Consider the following 24380-nt stretch of genomic DNA (forward strand, 5'->3'; position numbering starts at 1 on the left):
TTTTCATTTAGTACACTTGATCTCTGTGCACTTTTAAAGTTTCAGTGACATGGAAAAGGGAATGGCAACCCACTCCAATATTCTTGCCTAGAAAATTCCATGGACAGAGGAGCCTGGTGGGCTATGTAGTCCATGGGGTCACAAAGAGTCGGACACGACTGAGTGACTTCATAGTCGATTAACAATGTTGTAATAGTTTCAGGTGAACAGTAAAGGGACTCAGCCATACATATGCCTGTATCCATTCTCCCCCAAACCCCTCTGAGGCCCATCCAGGCTAGCACATCACATTGAGCAGAATTCCATGTGCTATACAATAGGTTTTTGTTGGTTATACATTTTAAGTATAGCAGTATGTACATGACCTTGCCAGAGTCCTAACTATCACTTCCTCCTGGCAACCATAAGTTTGTTTTCAACTCTGTGAGTCTCTTTCTGTTTTATAAGTTCATTTGTATTATTTCTTTTTAGACTCCACATGTAAGGGTTTTCATATGATATTTCTCCTTCTGTCTGACTTCACTCAATATGACACTCTCTAGGTCCAAAAAAAAAAAAAAAATTCAGTGACAGAGTTTAATAGGACTGTGTATAAAATGGGCAAAATATCCTTCTGGGTTTTAATCTAACTATATTATATGATCTTTAGCCCAAGACTTGGGGCAGTTCTTTTGTAGCTTATTAAAATACTTTATATATTTTATTGGTATTACTAGTTTTTGAAAAGTCTATTGGAAACAAATAAGGGGATTAAATAAAGAGCCTCTTCAGAAATTAGATGTTACTATATATTTATTAGACAAGTGAGATTACAGCTTTTTTTAAAAAATCTAAAATTGTTATGGTTTACAGGTTCACCTGTGTAGTTCCCATCTATTACTTCGACGAGCCGCTGTGGCCTGTCTCCGGCAACTTGCTCAAAGAGAAGCAGCTGAAGTATGTGAATATGCCATGAGCCTGGCAAAAAATTCAGGGGACAAAGAGAGCAGTGGCACTAGTAAGTCCTGTTATTAGTCAGTATTCTTTTTAAGTATTTTAATTTTTAAAATGAGTATTACTTATTAAATAACATTTTTGCGTGGAAATATGGTCAATTTTCTTACTTTTTAAAATAAAACTTGTTACTTTAAAAATTCCCATATAGTTTTCTTCGTAGTTTTACATTTTTAACTTTTTAAACACCCTTTTCCAACAACACAAGAGAAGACTCTACACATGGACATTACCAGATGGTCAATACCGAAATCAGATTGATTATATTCTTTGCGACCAAAGATGGAGAAGCTGTATACAGTTAGCAAAAACAAGACCAGGAGCTGACTGTGGCTCAGATCATGAACTCCTTATTGCCAAATTGAGACTTAAATTGAAGAAAGTGGAGAAAACCACTAGACCATTCAGGTATGACCTAAATCAAATCCCTTATGATGATACAGTGGGAGTGACAAACAGATTCAAGGGATTCGATCTGATAGACAGAGTGCCTGAAGAACCATGAAAGAAGGTTCGTGACATTGTACAGGAGGTAGTGGTCAAGACCATCCCCAAGAAAAAAGAAATGCAAAAAGGCAAAATGGTTGTCTGAAGAGGACTTACAAATAAATGAGAAAAGAAGAGAAGCTAAAGGCAAAGCAGAAAAGGAAAGCCATACCCATTTGAATGCAGAGTTCCAAAGAATAGAAAGGAGAGATAAAAAAAACCCTTCCTCAGTGATCAAGTGCAAAGAAATAGAGGTAAATAATAGAGTGTGAAACACTGAGATCTCTTCAAGAAAATTAGAGATACCAAGAGAACATTACATGCAAAGATAGGTACAATACAGGACAGACATGGTATGGACCTAACAAAAGCAGAAGATATTAAGAAGAGGTGGCAAGAATACACACAAGAACTATGCAGAAAGATCTTAATAACTCAGATACCCATGATGTTGGATCACTCACCTAGAGCCAGACATCCTGGAATGCGAAGTCAAGTGGGCCTTAGGAAGCATCACTACGAACAAAGGTAGTGGAGGTGATGGAATTCCAGGTGAGCTGTTTCAAATCCTAAAAGATGATGCTGTGAAAGTGCTGCTCTCAATATGCCAGCAAATTTGGAAAACTCAGCAGTGGCCACAGGACTGGAAAAGGTCAGTTTTCATTCCCATCCCAAGAAGGGCAATACCAAAGAATGCTCAAACTACCACAGAATTGCACTCATCTCACACACTAGCAAAGTAATGCTCAAAATTCTCCAAGCCAGGCTTCAACAGTACATGAACTGTGAACTTCCAGATGTTTGAGCTGGATTTAGAAAAGGCAGAGGAGCCAGAGATCAAATTGCCAACATCGAAAAAGCAAGAGAGTTCCCGAAAAACATCTATTTCTACTTTATTGACTATGCCAAAGCCTTTGACTGTGTAGATCACAACAGGCTCTGGAAAATTCTTCAAGAGATGAGAATACCAGACCACCTTACCTGCCTCCTGTGAAATCTGTATGCAGGTCAGGAAGCAACAGTTAGAACTGGATATGGAACAACAGACTGGTTTCACATCAGGAAAGGAGTACGTAAAGGCTATATATTGTCACGCTCCTATTTAACCTACATGCAGAGTACGTCATGCAGAATGCCAGGTTGGATGAAGCACAAGCTGGAGTCAAGATTTCTGGCAGAAATATTAATAACCTCCAATACACAGATGAACCACCCATTTAGCAGAAAGTGAAGAAAAACTTGCATGAAATGTTCCCTTGGAATCTCTAATTTTCTTGAAGAGATCTCTTGTTTTTCCTATTCTGTTGTTTTCCTCTATTTCTTTGCATTGATCGCGAGGAAGGCTTTCTTATCTCTCCTTGCTATTCTTTGGAACTCTGCATTCAGATGCTTATATCTTTCCTTTTCTCCTTTGCTTTTTGCTTCTCTTCTTTTCACAGCTATTTGTAAGGCCTCCTCTGACAACCATTTTGCTTTTTTGCATTTCTTTTCCATGGGGATGGTCTTGGTCCCTGTCTCCTGTACAATGTCACGAACCTCCGTCCAGAGTTCATCAGGCACTCTTATCTATCAGATCTAGTCCCTTAAATCTATTTCTCACTTCCACTGTATAATCATAAGGGATTTGATTTAGGTCATATCTGAATGGTCTAATGGTTTTCCCTACTTCCTTCAATTTAAGTCTGAATTTGGCAAGAAGGAGTTCATGATCTGAGCCACAGTCAGCTCCTGGTCTTGTTTTCGCTAACTGTATAGAGCTTCTCCATCTTTGGCTGCAAAGAATATAATCAGTCTGATTTCGGTGTTGACCATCTGATGATGTCCATGTGTAGAGTCTTCTCTTGTGTTGTTGGAAGAGGGTGTTTGCTATGACCAGTGCATTCTCTTGGCAAAACTCTATTAGCCTTTGCCCTGCTTCATTCCATGCTCCAAGGCCAAATTTGCCTGTTACTCCAGGTGTTTCTTGACTTCCTGCTTTTGCATTCCAGTCCCCTATAATGAAAAGGAATCTTTTTTGGGTGTTAGTTCTAAAAGGTCTTGTAGGTCTTCATAGAACCGTTCAACTTCGGCTTCTTCAGCGTTACTGGTTGGGGCATAGGCCTGGATTACTGTAATATTGAATGGTTTGCCTTAGAAACGAACAGAAATCATTCTGTCGTTTTTAAGATTGCATCCAAGTACTGCATTTCGGACTCTTTTGTTGACCATGATGGCTACTCCATGTCTTCTAAGGGATTCCTGCCCACAGTCATGCAAAGATGGGCTCGATAAAAGACAGAAATGGTATGGACCTAACAGAAGCAGAAGATATTAAGAAGAGGTGGCAAGAATACACAGAAGAACTGTACAAAAAAGATCTTCATGACCAAGATAGTCACGATAACGTGATCACTGACCCAGAGCCAGACATCTTGGAATGTGAAGTCAAGTGGGCCTTAGAAAGCATCACTACGAACAAAGCTAGTGGAGGTGATGGAATTATTCCAGTTGAGCTATTTCAAATCTTGAAAGATGATGCTGTGAAAGTGCTGCACTCAATATGCCAGCAAATTTGGAAAACTCAGCAGTGGCCACAGGACTGGAAAAGGTCAGTCTTCATTCCAATCCCAAAGAAAGGCAATGCCAAAGAATGCTCAAAGTACCACACAATTGCACTCATCTCACACGCTAGTCAAGTCATGCTCAAAATTCTCCAAGCCAGGCTTCAGCAATATGTGAACCGTGAACTCCCAGATGTTCAAGCAGGTTTTAGAAAAGGCAGAGGCACCAGAGATCAAATTGCCAACATCCGCTGGATCATGGAAAAAGCAAGAGAGTTCCAGAAAAACATCTATTTCTGCTTCATTGACTATGCCAAAGCCTTTGATTGTGTGGATCACAATAAACTGTGGAAAATTCTGAAAGAGAGGGGAATACCAGACCACCTGACCTGCCTTTTGAGAAACCTGTATGCAGGTCAGGAAGCAGCAGTCAGAACTGTACATGGAACAACTGACTGGTTTCAAATAGGAAAAGGAGTACATCAAGGTTGTATATTGTCACCCTGCTTATTTAACTTATATGCAGAGTACATCATGAGGAACGCTGGGCTGGAAGAAGCACAAGCTGGAATCCAGATTGCCAGGTGAAATATCAATAACCTCAGATATGCAGATGACACCACCCTTATGACAGAAAGTGAAGAGGAACTCAAAAGCCTCTTGATGAAAGTGAAAGAGGAGAGTGAAAAGGTTGGCTTGAAGCTCAACATTCAGAAAACAAAGATCATGGCATCTGGTCCCATCACTTCATGGGAAGTAGATGGAAAAACAGTGGAAACAGTGTCAGACTTTATTTTTTTGGGCTCCAAAATAACATGCTGATTGCAGCCATGAAATTAAAAGACGCTTACTCCTTGGAAGGAAAGTTATGACCAACCTAGACAGCATATTAAAAAGCAGAGACATTACTTTGCCAACCAAGGTCCGTCTAGTCAAGGCTATGGTTTTCCCCGTGGTCATGTATGGATGTGAGAGTTGGACTGTGAAGAAAGCTGAGGGCCGAAGAATTGATGCTTTTGAACTGTGGTGCTGGAGAAGACTCTTGAGAGTCCCTTGGACTGCAAGGAGATCCAACCAGTCCATTCTAAAGGAGATCAATCCTGGGTGTTCATTGGAAGGACTGATGCTAAAGCTGAAACTCCAATACTTTGGCCACCTCATGCGAAGAGTTGACTCACTGGAAAAGATTTATGCTGGGAAGGATTGGGGGCAGGAGGAGAAGGGGACGACAGAGAATGAGATGGCTGGATGGCATCACCGACTCGATGGACATGAGTTTGAGTGAACTCCGGGAGTTGGTGATGGACAGGGAGGCCTGGTGTGCTGTGATTCATGGGGTCGCAAAGAGTCGAACCTGACTGAGTGACTGAACTGAACTGAATTGAACTGAAGAACTAAAGAGCCTCTTGATGAAAGTGAGAGAATAGAGCAAGAAAACTGGCTTAAAACTCAACATTCAAAAAACAAAGATCATGGCATCCGGTCCCATCACTTAATGGCAAATGGATGGGGAAACAATGTAAACAACGGCAGACTTTATTTTTGGTGGCTCCAAAATCGCTGCAGACGGTGACTGCAGCCATGAAATTAAAAGACGCTTGCTCCTTGGAAGAAAAGCTATGACCAACCTAGACAGCATATTAAAAAGCAGAGACATTACTTTGCCGACAGAGGTCCATCTAGTCAAAGCTATGTTATTTCCAGTAGTCATGTATGGATGTGAGAGTTGTACTCAAAAGAATCTGAGCCCCAAAGAATTAATACTTTTGAACTGTGGTGTAGGAGAATACTCTTGAGAGTCCCTTAGACTGCAAGAAGTTCAAACCCGTCAATCCTAAAGGAAATCAATCCTGAATATTTTTTGGAAAGACTGACGCTGAAACTCCAATACTTTAGCCACCTGTTGCGAAGACCTAACTCTTTGGAAAAGACCCTGGTGCCTGGAAAGATTGAAGCAGGAGGAGAAGGGGACAACAGATGGTTGGATGGCATTACTAACTCGATGGACATGAGTTTGAGAAAGCTCTGGAAGTCGGTGATGGACAGTGAAGTTCTGGCATCTGCAGTCCATAGGGTTGCAGAGTCGGACATGACTGAGAAACTGAACTGACTGACCTTTTAAAAATTTCATAGCTTAAAAATTTGGGTGTAGCTTTTAGTGTCAGAACACTTCTGCCGTCCCTCAAGGATATTTTAACTGTTAAAGGGGTATTGATTTGTATCCATAATAGGCTTCTGAAAAGAGAAATGATCTATTTTGAGGATAGCGGACAGCTTCTGATGTCTGACAGTAGTTAATTTTTTGTGATGTTACTTTTCCTTGAATAAGTTAAGACCACATTAACCAATAAAACTATGAAACGTCAGTAGGTGTTTGGGTGGTGAAAAGTAGATCTTTACTTTCTTCAGTTCTTTTTGCTTTTCCAAGGGCTTTAAGTATAGCTTGCATATGTAATTAGCCCTCTGGGGATTCCCTGATATCTCAGTTGGTAAGGAATCCACCTGCTATGCAGGAGACTCTGGTTCGATCCTTGGGTCGTGAAGATCCCCTGGAGAAGGGGTAGGCTACCCACACCAGTATTCTTGGGCTTCCCTTGTGGTTCAGCTGGTAAAGAATCCGCCTGCAATGGGGGAGACCTGGGTTCTATCCCTGGATTGGGAAGACTCCCTGGAGAAGGAAAAGGCTACCAACTCCAGTATTCTGGACTGGAGAATACCATGGACTGTATAGTCCTGGGGTCACAAAGAGTCAGACACAACTGAGTGGCTTTCACTTTCATTTTTCCTCTGGTTCTAGGGGTAGGTGGTTTGGGAACTTTTCAAGAGCTTAACTAACGACATATTTCCCCTATAGTGAGAGAAAATTTCTACTTTTAAGAGCTTCCTAATTCATAGTAGTTTCTTGGGTACCAAGAAGTAACATACCAAAATAGCTTCCATTTTAGCATAATGTAAATAAGAACTCTGTTAGCAAGCACACACTGTATTGTAGTAGAGTGTATAGGAAGGTTACTATAAAATAATCTAGCAGTAAACATTACTGCTTTTTGGAGAGAAAACGTAGTACCAGTCTTGAATAAAATTTCAAAACTTTTGTGCCAGTCACCATAATCAATATTGAAAGAGATAAACTAAGAGAAAAATATACACAAAATATCCTTTGTTTATTAAAATGTGTACATTTGTATTTTAACATTTTTAAAGCTTTTACAAATGTGTATCAGGGGACCTAAGACACCGCCCCCTTGGTTTGGTGATTCACTAGGACGGAGCATATAGTCACATTTATGGCTATGATTTGTAACAGCAGAAGGATACAAAGCAAAATCAGCAAAGGGAGAAGGTACGTGGAGTGAAGTCCGGAGCAGACCAGGCACAAGCTTCTAAGAGTTCACTCCCCATGGAATCACACAGGATATGCTTAATTCCCCAGCAAGGAGTTGTGACAACACATGTAAAATGTTGTCTTCCAGTGAAGCTTGCTAGACCCTCAGTGCCTAAGGTTTTTAGTTCAGTTCAGTTCAGTCGCTCAGTCGTGTCCAACTCTCCACGACCCCATGAATCACAGCGCGCCAGGCCTCCCTGTCCATCACCAACTCCCGGAGTTCACTCAAACTCATGTCCACAGAGTCGGTGATGCCATCCAGCCATCTCATTCTCTGTCGTCCCCTTCTCCTCCCACCCCCAACCTTTCCCAGCATCAGAGTTTTTTCCAGTGAGTCAACTCGTTGCATGAGGTGGCCAAAGTATTGCAGTTTCAGCTTCAGCATCAGTCCTTCCAACGAACACCCAGGATTGATCTCCTTTAGAATGGACGGGTTGGAAGGGCCGGTCAAATAAGCGTGATTTACCTAGCATATACTGAAAGTTCAGATTTTCTGAAAGTTTGTTGTTCAGCCTAAACACATGTCCAGCATAAACCCTATTGTGTTGGTACAGACGACTTAGGCATCCTCAGCCACTTTTATCAGGAAATGATGGATCTCTCTTGAAACCCAATCCCCAGATGCAAGTCAAGGACTAACTGTGATATCAGACCTTCATAGGGTAGTCTGGGATCTGCTAGGGTAACTCTTCAATGCATCTGTAAATATCACAAGAGTACGCAAAAGAGGTGTTTTATCAAGGAAGCAATACCAACATATGAAATATCTTTAACCTCTAATGATTAAATCAGTTCAGTTCAGTTCAGTCGCTCAGTCGTGTCCGACTCTCCGCGACCCCATGAATCACAGCAGGCCAGGCGTCCCTGTCCATCACCAACTCCTGGAGTACACTCAAACTCATGTCCACAGAGTCGGTGATGCCATCCAGCCATCTCATTCTCGGTCGTCCCCTTCTCCTCCCGCCCCCAACCTTTCCCAGCATCAGAGTCTTTTCCAGTGAGTCAACTCGTCGCATGAGGTGGCCAAAGTATTGGAGTTTCAGCTTTAGCATCAGTCCCTCCAATGAACATCCAGGACTAATACAGTCATAAGATAGCATTTTTCTTCTATTAAACTCATCAAGATTAAAAATTATGATTTTAACCAGTGTTGGGAGAGGTATGAATAAAGGAGAAATTTCTTACACTGCTGGTAGAAATGTAAAGTCACACAAATTTCCTTGGAGGATTTTTTTTGTCAGTATATCCTTCAAGTTGTCAACCCATGCTCATCCTTTGACCTAGCCTCTTTCAGGAATTCCTCCTCAGTGGTTAATCAGTTAATTTACTCCTAAGTCAGTGATTTGCTCTGTTCATGTAAATTCATGTTGTGGAAGTCTGATTCCTGCTACAGGAAAATATTCACGCTATACTGCTAAGTGAAAAATAGACATCTGTGCTTAATCTCTCTAGAATGTTACTTCCTCAGAACCTTCCATTTCCTGCTGTCTTTGAATTCCCCTGACTGTCGCTGTTTTCTGCAAGCCTCTCCTTATTATGTCTTTGGAGTGATTCAGTTTCAATTTGTTCATCCAACATATATAGCAATAATTTTTTCAGATGATTAAATCTATTTAAAAATCACTTCCCACACTTTTCTTGTTAAAATCAAATATATTTATCAAGTATTCCCTGGAGATTTCTTTAAAATACCATAAGATGATCATCAGTCTTAAAGAGCAGGGTTTTTACTTTCATTGTCAGATTAAATTCTAATTCTAAAAATATGTAATTTGGAGACCGTAGTTGAATTGTGTATACAGCTAACTGGTTTTGTTGTTGTTGTGAATTTACATGTAGATCATGGTCTTTGACATAACTATCACTAGTATACAATAAAGTCCTGTACAAGTTCATTTGAAATATTTGCTTTTCAGATGTTAGTCCTTTTGCGCCTGGAGCAAGTTCCCGAAGTGATATCCATTGCCGGCATCAAGGTGTTAATATAACGGAAACTGGTCTTGAGGGACTTCTTTTTGGAATGCTAGACCGGGAGACAGACAGAAAATTATGTTCTGATATCCATGATACTTTGGGACATATGCTGTCATCGCTGGCCGTAGAAAAGCTTTCTCATTGGCTAATGCTTTGTAAAGATGTCCTAGCAGCTTCTAGTGGTATGTATTTAATATATATATTCTTAAAATAGGGAAAATTATTTATTTTTGATACATATCTATAGATATATACCATATATAGATATACATATATATAAATTTGAGCCTACATTTTTAAATACTAATAAGTTACAATTATAAATCCCTGTAAAGGGATTAATTAAGGTTAAATTATATTACAAACTAATGAACTCTGATTATTTTTTGGCAGATAACTAAGTTCAAAGTAATTTTCATATATCCAGAGTACTGTCTTATTCAAAATAAGATGTAGAAGCAGTGAAATATGTAAATATTTTTTTATTCTTTCCCTGGTTTTTCATTTCTATTTTTATTTATTTTTTAAAATTAAATATATTTAAGGAGAAATTTTGCTATCATAAATAGACCAACAAGCATACCTTTCATAAAAATAATTATTGTGAAAGTACATGCAAAGGAGACAAAACTATATTATTGAATTTCAAAGTGATATCTGATAATTACGTTTATTATTTATTTATTTTAATTTTTATACAGTTTTTAAAGGCTACTTTTCATTTACATGTATTACAAAATTATTGCCTGTATTTCTCATAGTGTACATCACATCCTTGAGCCTGTCTTACATGCTTTGTACCCAGTCCCCCTCTTTGGTTTTTTAATTGATTCTCTAAAAAGAACCTTGCCAATTCTGCTGTTTTTAAATTAGATACCTTCAAACAGTGCTATATCTAAAGCATCATTTTTGCTATACATGAGGTTGTTATAATGTGCTTTTACTCTTGTAACAGATATGAGTACTGCAACTCCCTTAAGCAGTGGAAAAGATGAGGAATTTGAGAAGAAAGATGAGATGGATGATGATACCATGTTTACCACACTCGGAGAAGAAGATAAATCAAAGCCCTTCGTGGCACCTCGCTGGGCCACTCGAGTATTTGCTGCTGATTGCCTGTGTCGAATCATCAATCTGTGTGAGAATGCAGACCAGGCTCACTTTGATCTTGCCATGGCACGTTCTGCTAAACTACGAAACCCTACAAGTAAATTTAAAATCAGTACTTCTTTTCCCCAGAGTATTTTTTTAATAGGTTTGAAATATTTTACTGCTTTGTAACCTGCTTTAGACTGTGCTCTTCATTTATTGTAAGTTTCCTTGCTTTTTGCTTTTGTTTTCTTGTCCGCTCTACATATTGTCTCTCTTCTGTTCTCTATTTGGAAGGTAAGTTGAGGAAAGTGGGCCAAAGTTGTATATCTATCTACCTTGAGATGTATTCATCTTAAGTTATCCTAAGAATAATGATGGCCCTAAGCATAATGATGACAGTAACATATGTTTCCTTGGTACCTTATCCTACTTTTAGCAAAAGTTGAAGGTGAATAAATAAAGTGCATTTTGCAGTCCCAGCCATGGAGAGAATGTCAGAGTTTGTGAATGCCATGGCAGATTTTAAACTCAGATTTCAGAAATGCTATTGTGTATTTTTGAAAAGGTGAAATTGTTTATTACTGAAACCTTTTACTTTTTGATCGTTTGTAAGCTTTTATATCATATATCCCCGGATCAGATATTAAATGGAATTTACAGAGATCATCAGGTTTAGTATTTTCACTTACAAATGAAGAAACCCAGAGAAGCTGAGACAGTGGTAATCTTATGCTTTGTTGTCTCTTCATCATCCTGTCATTTTTTAAAATATCTGAAGACATCATATGTATTATCAGTATTGAGGTCTATATGTTGAAATGCCTTCCAGTTTATTTTATTGTGTGTAAGAAGCAGTAAAAGTCACAGATGGATTAAAAAACGAAGTAAAACAGTATTACACTGAGTATAGAGTGTGAATCTGATATAGAATACCAGTAAAGCACAATATGTTGTGAACACAGTGTCTTTAATCATGTCATTCATCAAATAGTCATCAAAACTTGTTCTTTGCTGTCTATTGGGGATCCAGAAGGAAAAAAATAACAGTCTGTGCTTTTGAAGATGTTCTAGTCTAGAAGACAAAGAGACAAATTTGTTGCTCAAATTTCCCAGTAGTGGAAGGATATGCTTTGGGAACATAAAAAATTGCTATTCATTTCCTGAAGAACTAGGGAAAACCTCAAAGAAGAGGTCATTTTGAAGCTGAATTTTATAGGAGGACAGAGGGTTTTCCAAGTAGAAGAGGCTGGTTGTATTAGTTTTCTGTTGTTATTGTAAGAAATGACTGTAACCTTAATGGTTTAAAATAACAGAAATTTATTAAGTTATGTTTCTGTGGGTCAGAAAATCCCAGGATATTATAAACCTCTGTTGTTGTTCAGTCGTCCAGTCGTGTCTGATTCTTTGTGACCACATGGACTGCAGCACTCCAGGCCTCCCTTTCCTCACCATCTCCTAGAGTTTGCCCAAGTTCACGTCCATTTCATCGATAATGCTGTCCAGCCATCTCATCCTCTGATGCCCGCTTCTCCTTCTGCCCTCAATCTTTCCCAGCATCAGGGTCTTTTCAAATGAGTCAGCTCTTCACATCAGGTGGCCAAAATATTTGAGTTTCAGCTTCAGCATCAGTCCTTCCAGTGAATATTCAGGACTGATCTCCTTTAGGATGGACTGGTTGGATCTCCTTGCAGTCCAAGGGGCTCTCAAGAGTCTTCTCCAGCACCGTAGTTCAAAAGCATCAATTCTTCGGCGATCAGCTGTCTTCACAGTCCAACTCTCACATCCATATGTGACTACTGGAAAAACCACAGCCTTGACTAGATGGACCTTTGTTGGCAAAGTAACATCTCTGCTTTTTAATATGCTGTCTAGGTTGGTCATAACTTTTCTCCCAAGGAGTAAGCATCTTTTTATTTCACGGCTGCAGTCACCATCTGCAGTGATTTTGGAACCCGAAAAAATAAAGTCTGTCACTGTTTCCAGTGAAGTGATGGGACCGGATGTCACAATTAGTTTTCTGAATGTTGAACTTTAAGCCAACTTTTTCACTCTCCTCTTTCACTTTCATCAAAGAGACTTTTTAGTTCCTCTTCACTTACTGCCATAAGGGTGGTGTCATTTGCATGTCTGAGGTTATTGATATTTCTCCCAGCAATCTTGATTCCAGCTTGTGCTGCATCCAGCCCAGTGTTTCTCATGATGTACTCTGCATATAATTTAAATAATCAGGGTGACATTATAGAGCCTTGACGTACTCCTTTCCCGATGTGGAACCAATCTGTTGTTCCGTTTCTAGTTTTAACTGTTGCTTCCTGACCTGCATACAGATTTCTCAAGAGGCAGGTCAGGTGATCTGGTATTCCCATCTCTTGAAGAGTATTCCACAGCTTGTTGATCCACACAGTCAAAGGCTTTGGCGTAGTCAATAAAGCAGAAATAGATGTTTTTCTGCAACTCTCTTGCTTTTTCGATGATCCAGCGGATGTTGGCAATTTGCTGTCTGGTGCCTCTGCCTTTTCTAAAACCAGCTTGAACATCTGGAGGTTCACGGTTCACGTACTGTTGAAGCCTGGCTTGGAGAATTTTGACCATTACTTTGCTAGCATGTGAGATGAGTGCAATTGTGTAGTAGTTTGAGCATTCTTTGGCATTGCCTTTCTTAGGGATTGGATGAAAAGTGACCTTTTCCAGTCCTGTGGCCACTGCTGAGTTTTCCAAATTTGCTGGTATATTGAGTATAGCACTTTCTCAGCATCATCTTTTAGTATTTGAAATAACTCAACTGGAATTCCATCACCTCCGCTAGCTTTGTTTGTAATGATGCTTCCTTAGGCCCACTGACTTTACATTCCAGGATGTCTGGCTCTAGGTGAGTGATCACACCATCTAGCTAGCTGGTGCAATTTTAAGTTATTAGTGCTGGATTTTGTTATATTCCTTTCAATAGTTTTGGACTTTAAGATGTAGTTTAATTACTTGGTATCTTTTGAATTCTTTTTTTTACTGGCTTTTATGCTTGAGTCGGACACGACTGAGCGACTGAACTGAACTGAACTGATGCTTGATAGTGTGGATCTAGGGCAGCCTTTATTTGAGGGCTGAAAGGAAAAAGACTTCCCTTTTCTCCATCTAACCTTATAGAAATCTTTTCCAGAGTAGACGCTGGTAAACTACAGCTTGCACTCCAAATCTAGCCTGCAGTCTGTTTTTAGAAATAGTTTTATGGAGCACAGTAGAGCTGTCTGTGTACATATGGTCTGTGTACAGACTGCAACAGCAGAGTTGAATTGTTATGAGAGAAATTACATGGCTGGGAAAGCCAAATGTATTTACTATCTGGTTCTTTATGGGAAAAGTTTGTCAATCCCTCTTGACAAAAGAATTACAGACTCCACTGGGGAAAGTTATGTTAATCAGTTATTTTGCTTCAAATGTCATCATACATCTATACTATCATCCATGTTATTGTATAAAGCTTTACCACAGTTCTTCAGAGATTATGATATGGAAACTTTCTTGAAAGTATATCTTTTTTGCTTTTAAACTTGGTATAATATGTTGATCATAAATGCTTTTTAAAGCAAATTCATTTTGTATTTTTTTATCATTACCCTTAATTTTGGAAATGTTTTCCTTTTTGCCTTCTATTTTTATTTTTAGATGACCTCTTGGTACTTCATCTCTCTGACCTAATTCGCATGGCATTCATGGCTGCAACTGATCATAGTAACCAGCTGCGGATGGCTGGTCTCCAAGCACTCGAAGACATTATCAAGAAGTTTGCCTCTGTGCCTGAGCCAGAATTCCCAGGTCACGTGATTCTGGAGCAGTATCAAGCTAATGTGAGATATTTTATTTGTTTCAAAATTAAAATTGATTGTTTGAGTGAACACTGAAGTGAAACTCCCCTGGGGAAATGTATTTGGACCTGTAACCTATTTATTCATGTACCATGCTTATGTTTTTTCCCATTGTCTGTTGCATAGTTAGGATCAGTTCACAGCTGAAGAAACAATAATATAAAACTTGTCACTATTTTTAAGTCATGAGGTAGTGTCAGTGATAAAACTAGAATAGATGTTCCAGCCTGGCTTTCCATTCTTATGTTTGTTTAGATTTTAGTCATGCCATTTTAAAGATAAAAGAAACATTTAAAGAGTGTTGTGGATTTACTGCCATTATTTTTATATGTCAAGACTTGATAAGCATTTTTAAAAATAGAAAGCAATTGTCTCTTATATGCTGAAGGATAAATTAACTTTTAGTAGCAATGAAAACTATTACCAAAAGAACTGTATATTTCAAAAGTTTTTTTTATACTCTAAACTGATGCTAAAGCTGAAACTCCAATACTTTGGCCACCTCATGAGACGAGTTGACTCACTGGAAAAGACTCTGATGCTGGGAAAGGTTGGGGGCGGGAGGAGAAGGGGACGACGGAGAATGAGATGGCTGGATGGCATCACCGACTCTGTGGACATGAGTTTGAGTGTACTCCGGGAGTTGGTGATGGACAGGGAGGCCTGGCGTGCTGTGATTCATGGGGTCGCGGAGAGTCGGACACGACTGAGCGACTGAACTGAACTGAACTGAACTGAACTGAAACAGAGATATACTTGTTTCTCCTGAAATTTATACCTGTATTTATGTTCTTCAAAGGAGGCACAATAGGGACTTCCCTGGTGACCCAGTGATTAAGATATTACACTTCCACTGCAGAGGGTACAGGTTCCATCCCTGGGCTACATGCAGTGACCCTCCCCCCCAGCCCCATCCCCCCAAATAAAAGGATGCACAATGGATGTAATCCTAGAAATGGTGGATTATGTGAAGGAGAGAGAAACTTGTTAATAAGAAAAGAATAAACTATTTTTTTCCACTGTGATTATAGCAAAATCGTGGCTTCAGTCACATCGTACCTCATCTAACATCTGTGCTGAAACAGACACAAAAAGTGTGGATAATGTATAGTCCATTTTTTTCCATTATAAGTATAGGTAAAGAAGTTATACTTTCTACTCCAAATGGCTGTACGACGCTTTTATAGAATGATTTGCTCCCAAATACCCAATCTATCAGAATGGTCTTTTTTTAAAAAAAATCTGCCTATTTAGAAATAATTAAAACCTACAGAAATAATTGCAAGAATAGTACAAAAAAGACCTTTTCTTATACCCTTCGTCCTTCATTCACATTTGCCAATTGAGAATTTGGCCTCATTTGCTTTAACTTTTTCTCTTTCTCTCTCTGCTCACAACATACACTCAGCTTTTTTTTTTTTTTTTCTGAGTTGTTTAAAAGTAAGTTGTCAAAATCATGTATCTTTTACCCTTGAGCACTTTAGTCTGTGTTTCCAAACGACAAGAAAGTTGTCTTACATAACCACAGAACAGTTACCAACTTTAAGAAATTCAAAATTGATGTACTACTTTTATATAATCTGTCATATTCCAGGTTTATCACTCAACCCAATAATATCTTTTATAATATATTCTCTTTCTCCTTCAGTGTGAGACCTAATAGCACCTCTGAAGTACAATTACTATAGTTGATCATTGAAATGCAAATACTGGTTACTTGCCACGTGTGTTTAGTCACTGAGAGGGATGCTTATTTGATTTCTAAACTCCTATTGATAAGCCTTAGTGACTGAACCTCTAGTGTAAGGGGAGAAATCTTAAACTAGGAGTTGACTATATCTAATTCCTTATTCACATCATACATATTAAATCTAATATAGCCAAGAATCTGTCTGGCTTATTAAAGCAGTAAGCAGAGTGGACCAGATTAGTACTTGGGTGGAAAACTAAAGCTCATATTCTTTCATTTATTACTCTGAGAGCAGTACATAAATCAGTATTTCTTAAGCAACTTTCTTTTAAAACGTCTTGTTTTGAAGTGAAATGATTTTTAAGGTCTTTTAGTGACTATGTGAATTTTTAGTACTACTCAGTTATTTAAGGAAATTGAGCCTTTAACCTCAGTTATATGAGATTTGCCCATGAGGTAAATACTGTTAGAAATATGTTCAAGAATATGTAGACAGGAGAAAAATAGCAATTTTCTCTTATCTGTGGGAACATGTGGCTTTGTCGGAAAATCCCATGTACTATTAAAAATAAATGAAAAAGAAACAAACAAAATTAATTGCTTATTTGGTATAAGATTCATACAGATTAGATAATGATAATCTCCTGGAAAGCAAAAGAAGAATGGTATGATTGAGTTTATTGTTATCAAAAAGAGAGATAAGAGACATGTGATAAAAAGGAAAGGAACAAAGATGTGTTTTGTATTTTCATCTCCAAAGACATAAGAGATTTCCTCAGTTCAGTCCTTCAGTTGTCCGATGTTTTGCGACCCCATGGACTACAGCACGCCAGGCTTCCCTGTCCATCACCAACTCCCGGAGCTTACTCAGACTCATGTCCATCAAGTTGGTGATGCCATCCAACCATCTCATCCTCTACTTACCTTTAAAAATAAAATACTTGTACTCATTTTTCTAGGTGGGAGCTGCTCTAAGACCAGCCTTTTCACAAGATACCCCATCAGACATAATAGCAAAAGCTTGCCAGGTAAGAAGAAAAATAGAATTTTCTATATTCACCTTCTATAAATTTATAGATACCTTAGAACTTCATTTCTAAGAGAGAAAAATCAAATAGTATTAATTTTTATCTCAGAAATACAGCAGTGACGGTTTCCTTTTTTATCCTGATGAAATGATGAAGTAGTAACTACTAAGCACAACGTTTTAAAAAAATTTTTTGCTGTAGCTGAGGTCACAACTTTGGAATACATAGCTCTTATGTTGTCCTATAGTAAATGGAGATGTAAAAGTCATAGAACGGACTAGAGTAAAATCTATAGTAATTAAAGAATATATAGTAATGGTAAATAGGTAGGTAATAAAAAGGTTTTTTTTGACCACAGATTGTAAAAATTCTACAAGTTTCTGTGTATTAAATTATCCTAAAGACAGTTTTGCAATATGGCAATTTCATTGCAAAATTAATCCCAGGGGATTGTTCTCAAACTATTCTATCTGAAGAGAGTTACAAAAGCACATATGTTCCTACCCCTTCAGTAAGTTTGTCTTTTTCGTGCTCCATCCTGAAAAAGGATTTGTGCTCTAAGCTCTAAACTTTCAGAAAATCTGATTCTTTATCTGCTAACCTGTTGCTTCTTGACCCACACAAGGTTATTTTTTTTTGTATATGTTATTTTTGTATATGATGTTAAAGAATATTCTGATTACATTCTTCTACATCTAGCTGTCCAGTTTTCCTAGCACCACTTATCGAAGAAACTGTCTCTTCTCCATTATAATATTCTTTCCTCCTTTATCATCGATTAATGAGCCATACGGAGAAGGCAATGGCAAGCCACTCCAGTACTCTTGCCTAGAAAATCCCATGGATGGAGAAGCCTGGTAGGCTGCAGTCCGTGGGGTTGCTGAGGGTCGGACACGACTGAGCGACTTCACTTTCACTTTTCACTTTCAGACATTGGAGAAGGAGATGGCAACCCACTCCAGTGTTCTTGCCTGGAGAATCCCAGGGACAGGGGAGCCTGGTGGGCTTCCGTCTATGGGGTCACACAGAGTCGGACACGACTGAAGTGACTTAGCAGCAGCAGCAATGAGCCATAAGTGTGGCTTATTTATGGGCTGTCTGTTCTGTTCCATTGATCTCTGTGTCAGTTTTTGTGGCAATACTATACTATTTTGATGACTGTAGTTTTGTAGAATAGTGTGAAGTCAGGGAGCGTGATTCTTCCAGTACTCTTTTTCTTTGTCAAGTTTATTTTAGCTATTCGGGATCTTTTGTGTTTCCATATAAATTTTTAAATTATTTGTTCTAGTTCTGTGAAAAATGTCATTGGTATTTTGATAGGGATTGCATTGAGTTTGTATATTGCTTTGAGTAGTATGGTAATATTAACAATATAAATTCTTCCAAACCAGGAACACAGTATATCATGCCATCTCTGTGTCATCTTCAGTTTCTTTCGTCAGTGTCTTATAGTTTTCCAAGTACAGGTCTTTTACCTCCTTACATCAGCTTATTCTTAAGTGTTTTATTCTTTTTGATGCAGTGGTCAATGAGTTGTTTTCAGTTTCTCTTTCTGATAGTTCTTTGTTAGTGTATAGAAATGCAACAAATTTCTATATATTAATTTTGTATCCTGCAACTTTACTGAATTCATTGATGAGCTGTAGTAGTTTCCTGGTAGCATATTTAGAATCTTCTGTATATAGTATCATGTCATCTGCAAGCAGGGAGAGCTTTACTTCTTGTTTTCCAATTTCAATTCCTTTTATTTCTTTTTCCTCTCTAATTGCTGTGGCTAAGACTTCCAAAACTATGTTGAATAAAAGTGGCAAGAGTAGATATACTTGTCTTGTTCCTAATCTTAGAGGAAATTCTTTCACTTTTCACTGTTGAATATGATGTTAGCTGTAAGTCTGTCGTATATGACTTTTTTGAGTTGAGGTTCCTACTGTGTTGGAACACAGTTGTTCCTACTGTGTTCACTTTTTGGAGAGTTTTTTTTGAAATCACAAATGGATTTTGAACTTGATCGAAAGTTTTTTCTGTTATCTATTGAAATGACCACATAGTTTTTATTCTTCAATTTGTTAATGTGTATCACACTGATTGATTTGTAGATATTGAAGAATCCTTGTTATCTCTGGGATGAATCCCACTTGATCATGGTGCATGACCCTTTTAATGTGTTGTTGGATTTGGTTTGATATTTTGTTGAGGATTTTTGCATTTACATTCATCAGTTACCTTGACCTGTAATTTTCTTTTTTTGTGGTATATTTGTCTGGTTTTGGTTTCAGGGTATGCTGGTCTCATAGAAAGAGTATGGAAATGACAGATTTTTAGTCAAGTTGTTTCCATTGAAAAATACTTATTTGAGTACTTCCTTGGCAGTCTAGTGGTTAAGATTCCACACTTCCATTGCAGGGGGCACAGGGTTGATCCCTGGTCTGGGAACTAAGATCTCATATGGTGTGTGGCATGGCCAAAAAAAAAAGGTACAGATTTTAAAAGCTAATAACTTAGAACTCCTACACAAATGGTAGACAACCTATTGAATGGGAGGAAATATTTGCAAATGCTGCTGCTGTTGCTGCTAAGTTGCTTCAGTCGTGTGCGACTCCGTGTGACCCCATAGACGGCAGCCCACCAGGCTGCACCGTCCCTGGGATTCTCCAGGCAAGAATACGGGAATGGGCTGCCATTTCCTTCTCCAATGCATGCATGCATGCTAAGTCCCTTCAGTCGTGTCTGATTCTGTGAGACCCTATGGACAGCAGCCCACCAGGCTCCTCTGTCCACAGGATTCTCTAGGCAAGAATACTGGAGTGGGTTGCCATTTCCTTTTCCATTTGCAAATGATATGACCAGTAAGAGGTTAATATCCAAAATATATAAATAGTTCATACAACTCAACATCAGAACAAACAACCAGATTAAAAACTGGATGAAAGTACTGACTAGACATTTTTCCAGAGAGAAAATGCAGATGGCCAATAGGCACATAAAAAGATGCTCACCTCACTTATCATCAGAGAAATGAAAATCAAAGCCACAACTAGGTATCACCTGACACCAGTCGGAAAAACTGTCATAAAAAAGAAAAATACAAAAATAGCAAACATTTGTGAAGATGTGGAGAAAAGGGAACCCTCATACACTGTTGGTGGGAATGTAAGTTGGTGCAACCGCTGTGGAAAATGGGTTTCTCAAAAAATTTAAAATAGAGTTACCTTGTGACCCAATTGAGTTTATGTCTGAAAAGAAGAAAAATGCTAATCTGAAAAGAGTCCTGCGTCTCAGTGTTCCTAGCAGCATTATTTACAGTTGCCAAGATTTGGAAGCGGTCTAAGTGTCCATCAGCAGATGAATAGATGGAGACGATGGAATCCTACTCAGCCATAAAAAGCAGTGAGATTTTGCCATTTGCAGCAACATGGGTGGACTTGGAGGGCTTTATGCTAACTGAAAAAATTCAGAGAAAGACGTATACTGTATGCTGTCATTTATATGTGGAATCTAAAAAATACAACAAACTAGTGAATGTAACAAAAAAGAGACAGACTTACAGACGCAGAACAAGCTGGTATTTACCAATCGGGAGAGGGAAGGAAAGGTGGGACAATTTTGGGGTAGGGGCAAAGTGAAAACCCTGGTAATTATGAGATTATGTGAAATCATAGATGAAAATCGTGAAGCACAGTAGAATATACAGACTCTTTCATTTGATTTAAAGAAGTTGGCATTATAGACAACCCCTTCTTTGTTGACATTCCTCCTTTGTTCTCAGCATCACCACACTTGCCTATTTTCCTATTGCTTTTCTGGCATTTTCTTCTCAATTTCTTTCACTGTTTGTTTTTACTCTGTCTCTCCCTTAAGTTTAATTATTTTCCCTGTGTTCTATCCTTATGTATCTCTTCTTACCCTTTTTTAATACCCGTCTTTGAACAAAATTACCTAGCACTTTAGCAACCACTTTGGCTTAGAGTATTCCTGGATCTACCTTTGTCTTTGTTTCTGAAATCCAGACTCAAGTTTCCAACTGCCCACGAACTCAGCATTTCATAATTTAGTTCATAGTCAAAATCATGCTGCTCTGAAACTTCTCGTTTCTACCATACTTCTCTGTATTCCTAAATAGTGGTATCACCTTCCTTCCATTCATCCAGGTTAGAAGCTTTGACAATCAAAATTTGGTAATCGTCACCTCTCACTCTTTACATGTCCCTGCTTTCACCCCCTGAAAGTACACAATTAGTTTTCAAACCTTGTGATTTCTACTTCCAAGTCATTCTCAAATGCCTTCTCTCCCTTGTCATCTGATTCCATATCATCTCTGTCCAGTGGTGTTATAATAGTCATGTAGCTGAACACAGTGCTTACTATCCAAACACATGTTTTCCTGTGTTTATTGATAGTATTTGAGCAGTTTTCCTAAAGCACAATTCTAATAATATTCCCCTGCTCAGAAGCCTTAGAAACTCATGATTGCCTGCAGAAAAAGCCTGCTGAATTCAGTTGACATGGAATTTAAATTGTACTGTAACCTAATCCTAGTTAACTTTCCTAATCTTTTTTCTTCCTCCACCAAATTCCTCTCTATCTGTATACACAAAATTTCCTGATATCTAAACATTCCCATTTCTCCTGCTAGAATTAATCCCTTCTTTCTCTCTTTTTAAGTGTAGTGTGACAGTCATAAAACATTCTTATGTGTTCATTTAATCTGTTTATTTACTTGAGGAGAGGGACTAGATTTTTTTCCCTTTACTTTTTTGTTTCTTTTAAACTTCTCTGTATAACTCAGAGTAACCTTTTGACTATAGTAAACAGAAATGTTGAATTAAATAATTATTTGTGACTGAACTGATTTGGGTGCAGATTTTTTTCTGTTAAAGTTTTTGGGAATTTAGATAGTGGAAACACGGTAAGTAAATATTATTTTGTCTTCTACACAGGAGTATAATAAGTTCCATAATTGCTATTGATTTTTTATTAAAAAAAAAAAAGCATAGCATTGAAGGATTTTGTTTTGTTCATTGGTTTTGTTCTGTATTGGTTCCCTCTACCGCTGCTGCTGCTAAGTCACTTCAGTCGTGTCCGACTCTGTGTGACCCCATAGACGGCAGCCCATCAGGCTCCCCCGTCCCTGGGATTCTCCAGGCAAGAACACTGGAGTGGGTTGCCATTTCCTTCTCCAATGTGTGAAAGTGAAAAGGGAAAGTGAAGTCGCTCAGTCATGTCTAACTCGTAGCGACCCCACGGACTGCAGCCTACCAGGCTGCTCTGTCCATGGGATTTTCTAGGCAAGAGTACTGGAGTGGCTTGCCATTGCCTTCTCCGTGGTTCCCTCTAGGAAAATAATATTAACGCCAGCCTTTAATAAGTTTAATCTTAACTTTTTAATATAAAAATAAGAGTTTTTTTTTTCTGCCCCCTTTGGCTAGGTGTGTAGTACATGGATTGGAAGTGGAGTTGTCAGTGATCTCAATGATCTCCGTCGAGTACACAATTTGCTTGTTTCTTCACTGGACAAGGTTCAGGCCGGAAAAGGATCTTCTAGCCAACTGTACCGAGAGAGTGCTACAACCATGGAAAAACTGGCTGTTCTCAAAGCATGGGCAGAGGTAACAGCAGCCTATTGTTTTTAACTGTTTCTCCATCCATGAGAAAATGTTCCACTACTCCTGTAGGTAAAAAAATTTTGTTTGATTTTTGTTTTTTGTAAGCTGACCTTTGGTATAGAGTGGTTTTAAAAAATTTGCTATTTGCTTTCTCACTGAAATACATATACATTTATGCCTCAAAGGAGCTCATATTGAACCTTTGAAAATTAGTATTTCTAATTAGTGTTTTTTTTTAATTTATTTATTTTAATTGGAGGCTAATTACAATTTTGTGGTGGTTTTAGCCATACATTGACGTGAATCAATTTAAAAACATCTATATTGAAGAAGAGCTCTTCTTACTTACTATGAAAAAATTAAGTGGGGAAAACCTACAAATAATAAAAAAATATAAAAAATTGTGCCAGGAATCTTTTATTTGATTAAATTTCAGGAGACTTGCTGCCACTCATGGATTAGGCTGTAGGAGTTTGTTGTTGTATGTTTTGTTTTTTTTAACAGCTGTTTTTACCTCTTTTTATGCCCACATTATTTTTTAAAATAATGATGCTGTTTTAATTTCGTTTTTCTAAATCCCTTCTAGATACTTTCAAATTCTTACCATCTGCATGCAGTAGTTCAAGTATCTCTTTATTCCTTCCTCTGCCAACCCAGAATCTTATCTCCTTATTTCCATGGTATCAGTGGCCTGTGACCACCCTGCAGGCAATTGCTGGCTCAAAGCATACCACACCCAGATGATACGGTTTAGATAAAGGACCTCTGGGTTTTTGTGGATTTTTTTTGTCACAGAAGAAAATAAAAAGGGAAAATTAGAGCAATAAGATATTGTAGAAATTAGTTTTCTTTCTGTTTTTTAGATCAAGTTGTTTTCATAGCGTATCCTTGGGTGTTCATTTATTTTCACCCTGATGCCATCTTTTGTCTTAGACAAGCAAAATAACATTCGCATTGATAAAATGTTTTTTCTTACTGATAAGATCTTATCAAATTAATGCAAATGTATAATTTTAGATGGAAAGTAGTGTTAGAAAGATACTTTTAATGTGATTGTTTTCTCACTTTGAGATTCACAGAAAGTCTGTTATTTTCACATATCCAATTTTTAACTAAAAGTTACTATTTTTCTTGTCTGTAGAAATTAAATTCCAAATGATTGAATGATTTTTTATTTTTAAAAAATCTTTCAAAATTGTTAATTCTCCAGCCGCATTCATTAATTTCCCAAACATAGAGACAGTTATGTAATTGGATAAGACCAATTGCCAGTTAACTGGTTCTCTGCTGACTTGCATGAATGTGCTTGATTTACCTACTAGGTAGTCTGGCACAGTTCAGTATAAAAAGCATTAAATGTTGAGTCACAGACTCTGCAGCAAGTTCTGTCTCTATAGTTCACCATCTTTTGTACTTTGATCAAGTGAGTTGATCTCTCAGATACTCAGTTTCTTTATCATAACATGGAAGTACAATAATATTTTCTAAAGTGACATGTATTAAAAAATCCAAGCATTGTAACTGGCACTGAATAGAAAATAAATAATTACTTTTAACAAATTAGATGAAAATTTCATATAACTAATTTATTAATGCACACTTTTGTTTGAAACTCTTTTCTTATTTTGGGGTAACTTGGTTCTATAATTAAATAATTTACACTTCAACCCTCAGCCTGTAATGTTGTCAAGTAAATCTCCTTGCTTAACTTCCTTTCGTTCATCTTTTT

At 37.9% G+C, this 24380-nt stretch overlaps 1 protein-coding gene across 4 annotated transcripts in view; it reads left to right on the forward strand.

Annotated features, from left to right (window-relative positions):
• The window catches only part of HEATR5B (HEAT repeat containing 5B), a 97067-nt gene that overhangs the window by 51059 nt on the left and 21628 nt on the right, over window positions 1-24380 (forward strand). For all 4 annotated transcript variants that reach the window (XR_016038616.1, XM_088841540.1, XM_055399485.2 and 1 more), the window contains 6 exons: window positions 853-997; window positions 9321-9560; window positions 10334-10585; window positions 14131-14312; window positions 16980-17048; window positions 22475-22654. Coding sequence is in view for 3 of the 4 variants with exons in the window: in XM_088841540.1 (XP_088697666.1) it covers window positions 853-997; window positions 9321-9560; window positions 10334-10585; window positions 14131-14312; window positions 16980-17048; window positions 22475-22654 (1068 nt within the window). In the remaining variant the exon portion in view is untranslated. The remainder of the gene's footprint in view (window positions 1-852; window positions 998-9320; window positions 9561-10333; window positions 10586-14130; window positions 14313-16979; window positions 17049-22474; window positions 22655-24380) is intronic.

The sequence above is a fragment of the Moschus berezovskii genome, chromosome 11 (genome assembly GCF_049115385.1).
Source record: "Moschus berezovskii isolate FMDL1 chromosome 11, NW_MosBer_1.0, whole genome shotgun sequence".
Lineage (NCBI taxonomy): Eukaryota > Metazoa > Chordata > Mammalia > Artiodactyla > Moschidae > Moschus > Moschus berezovskii.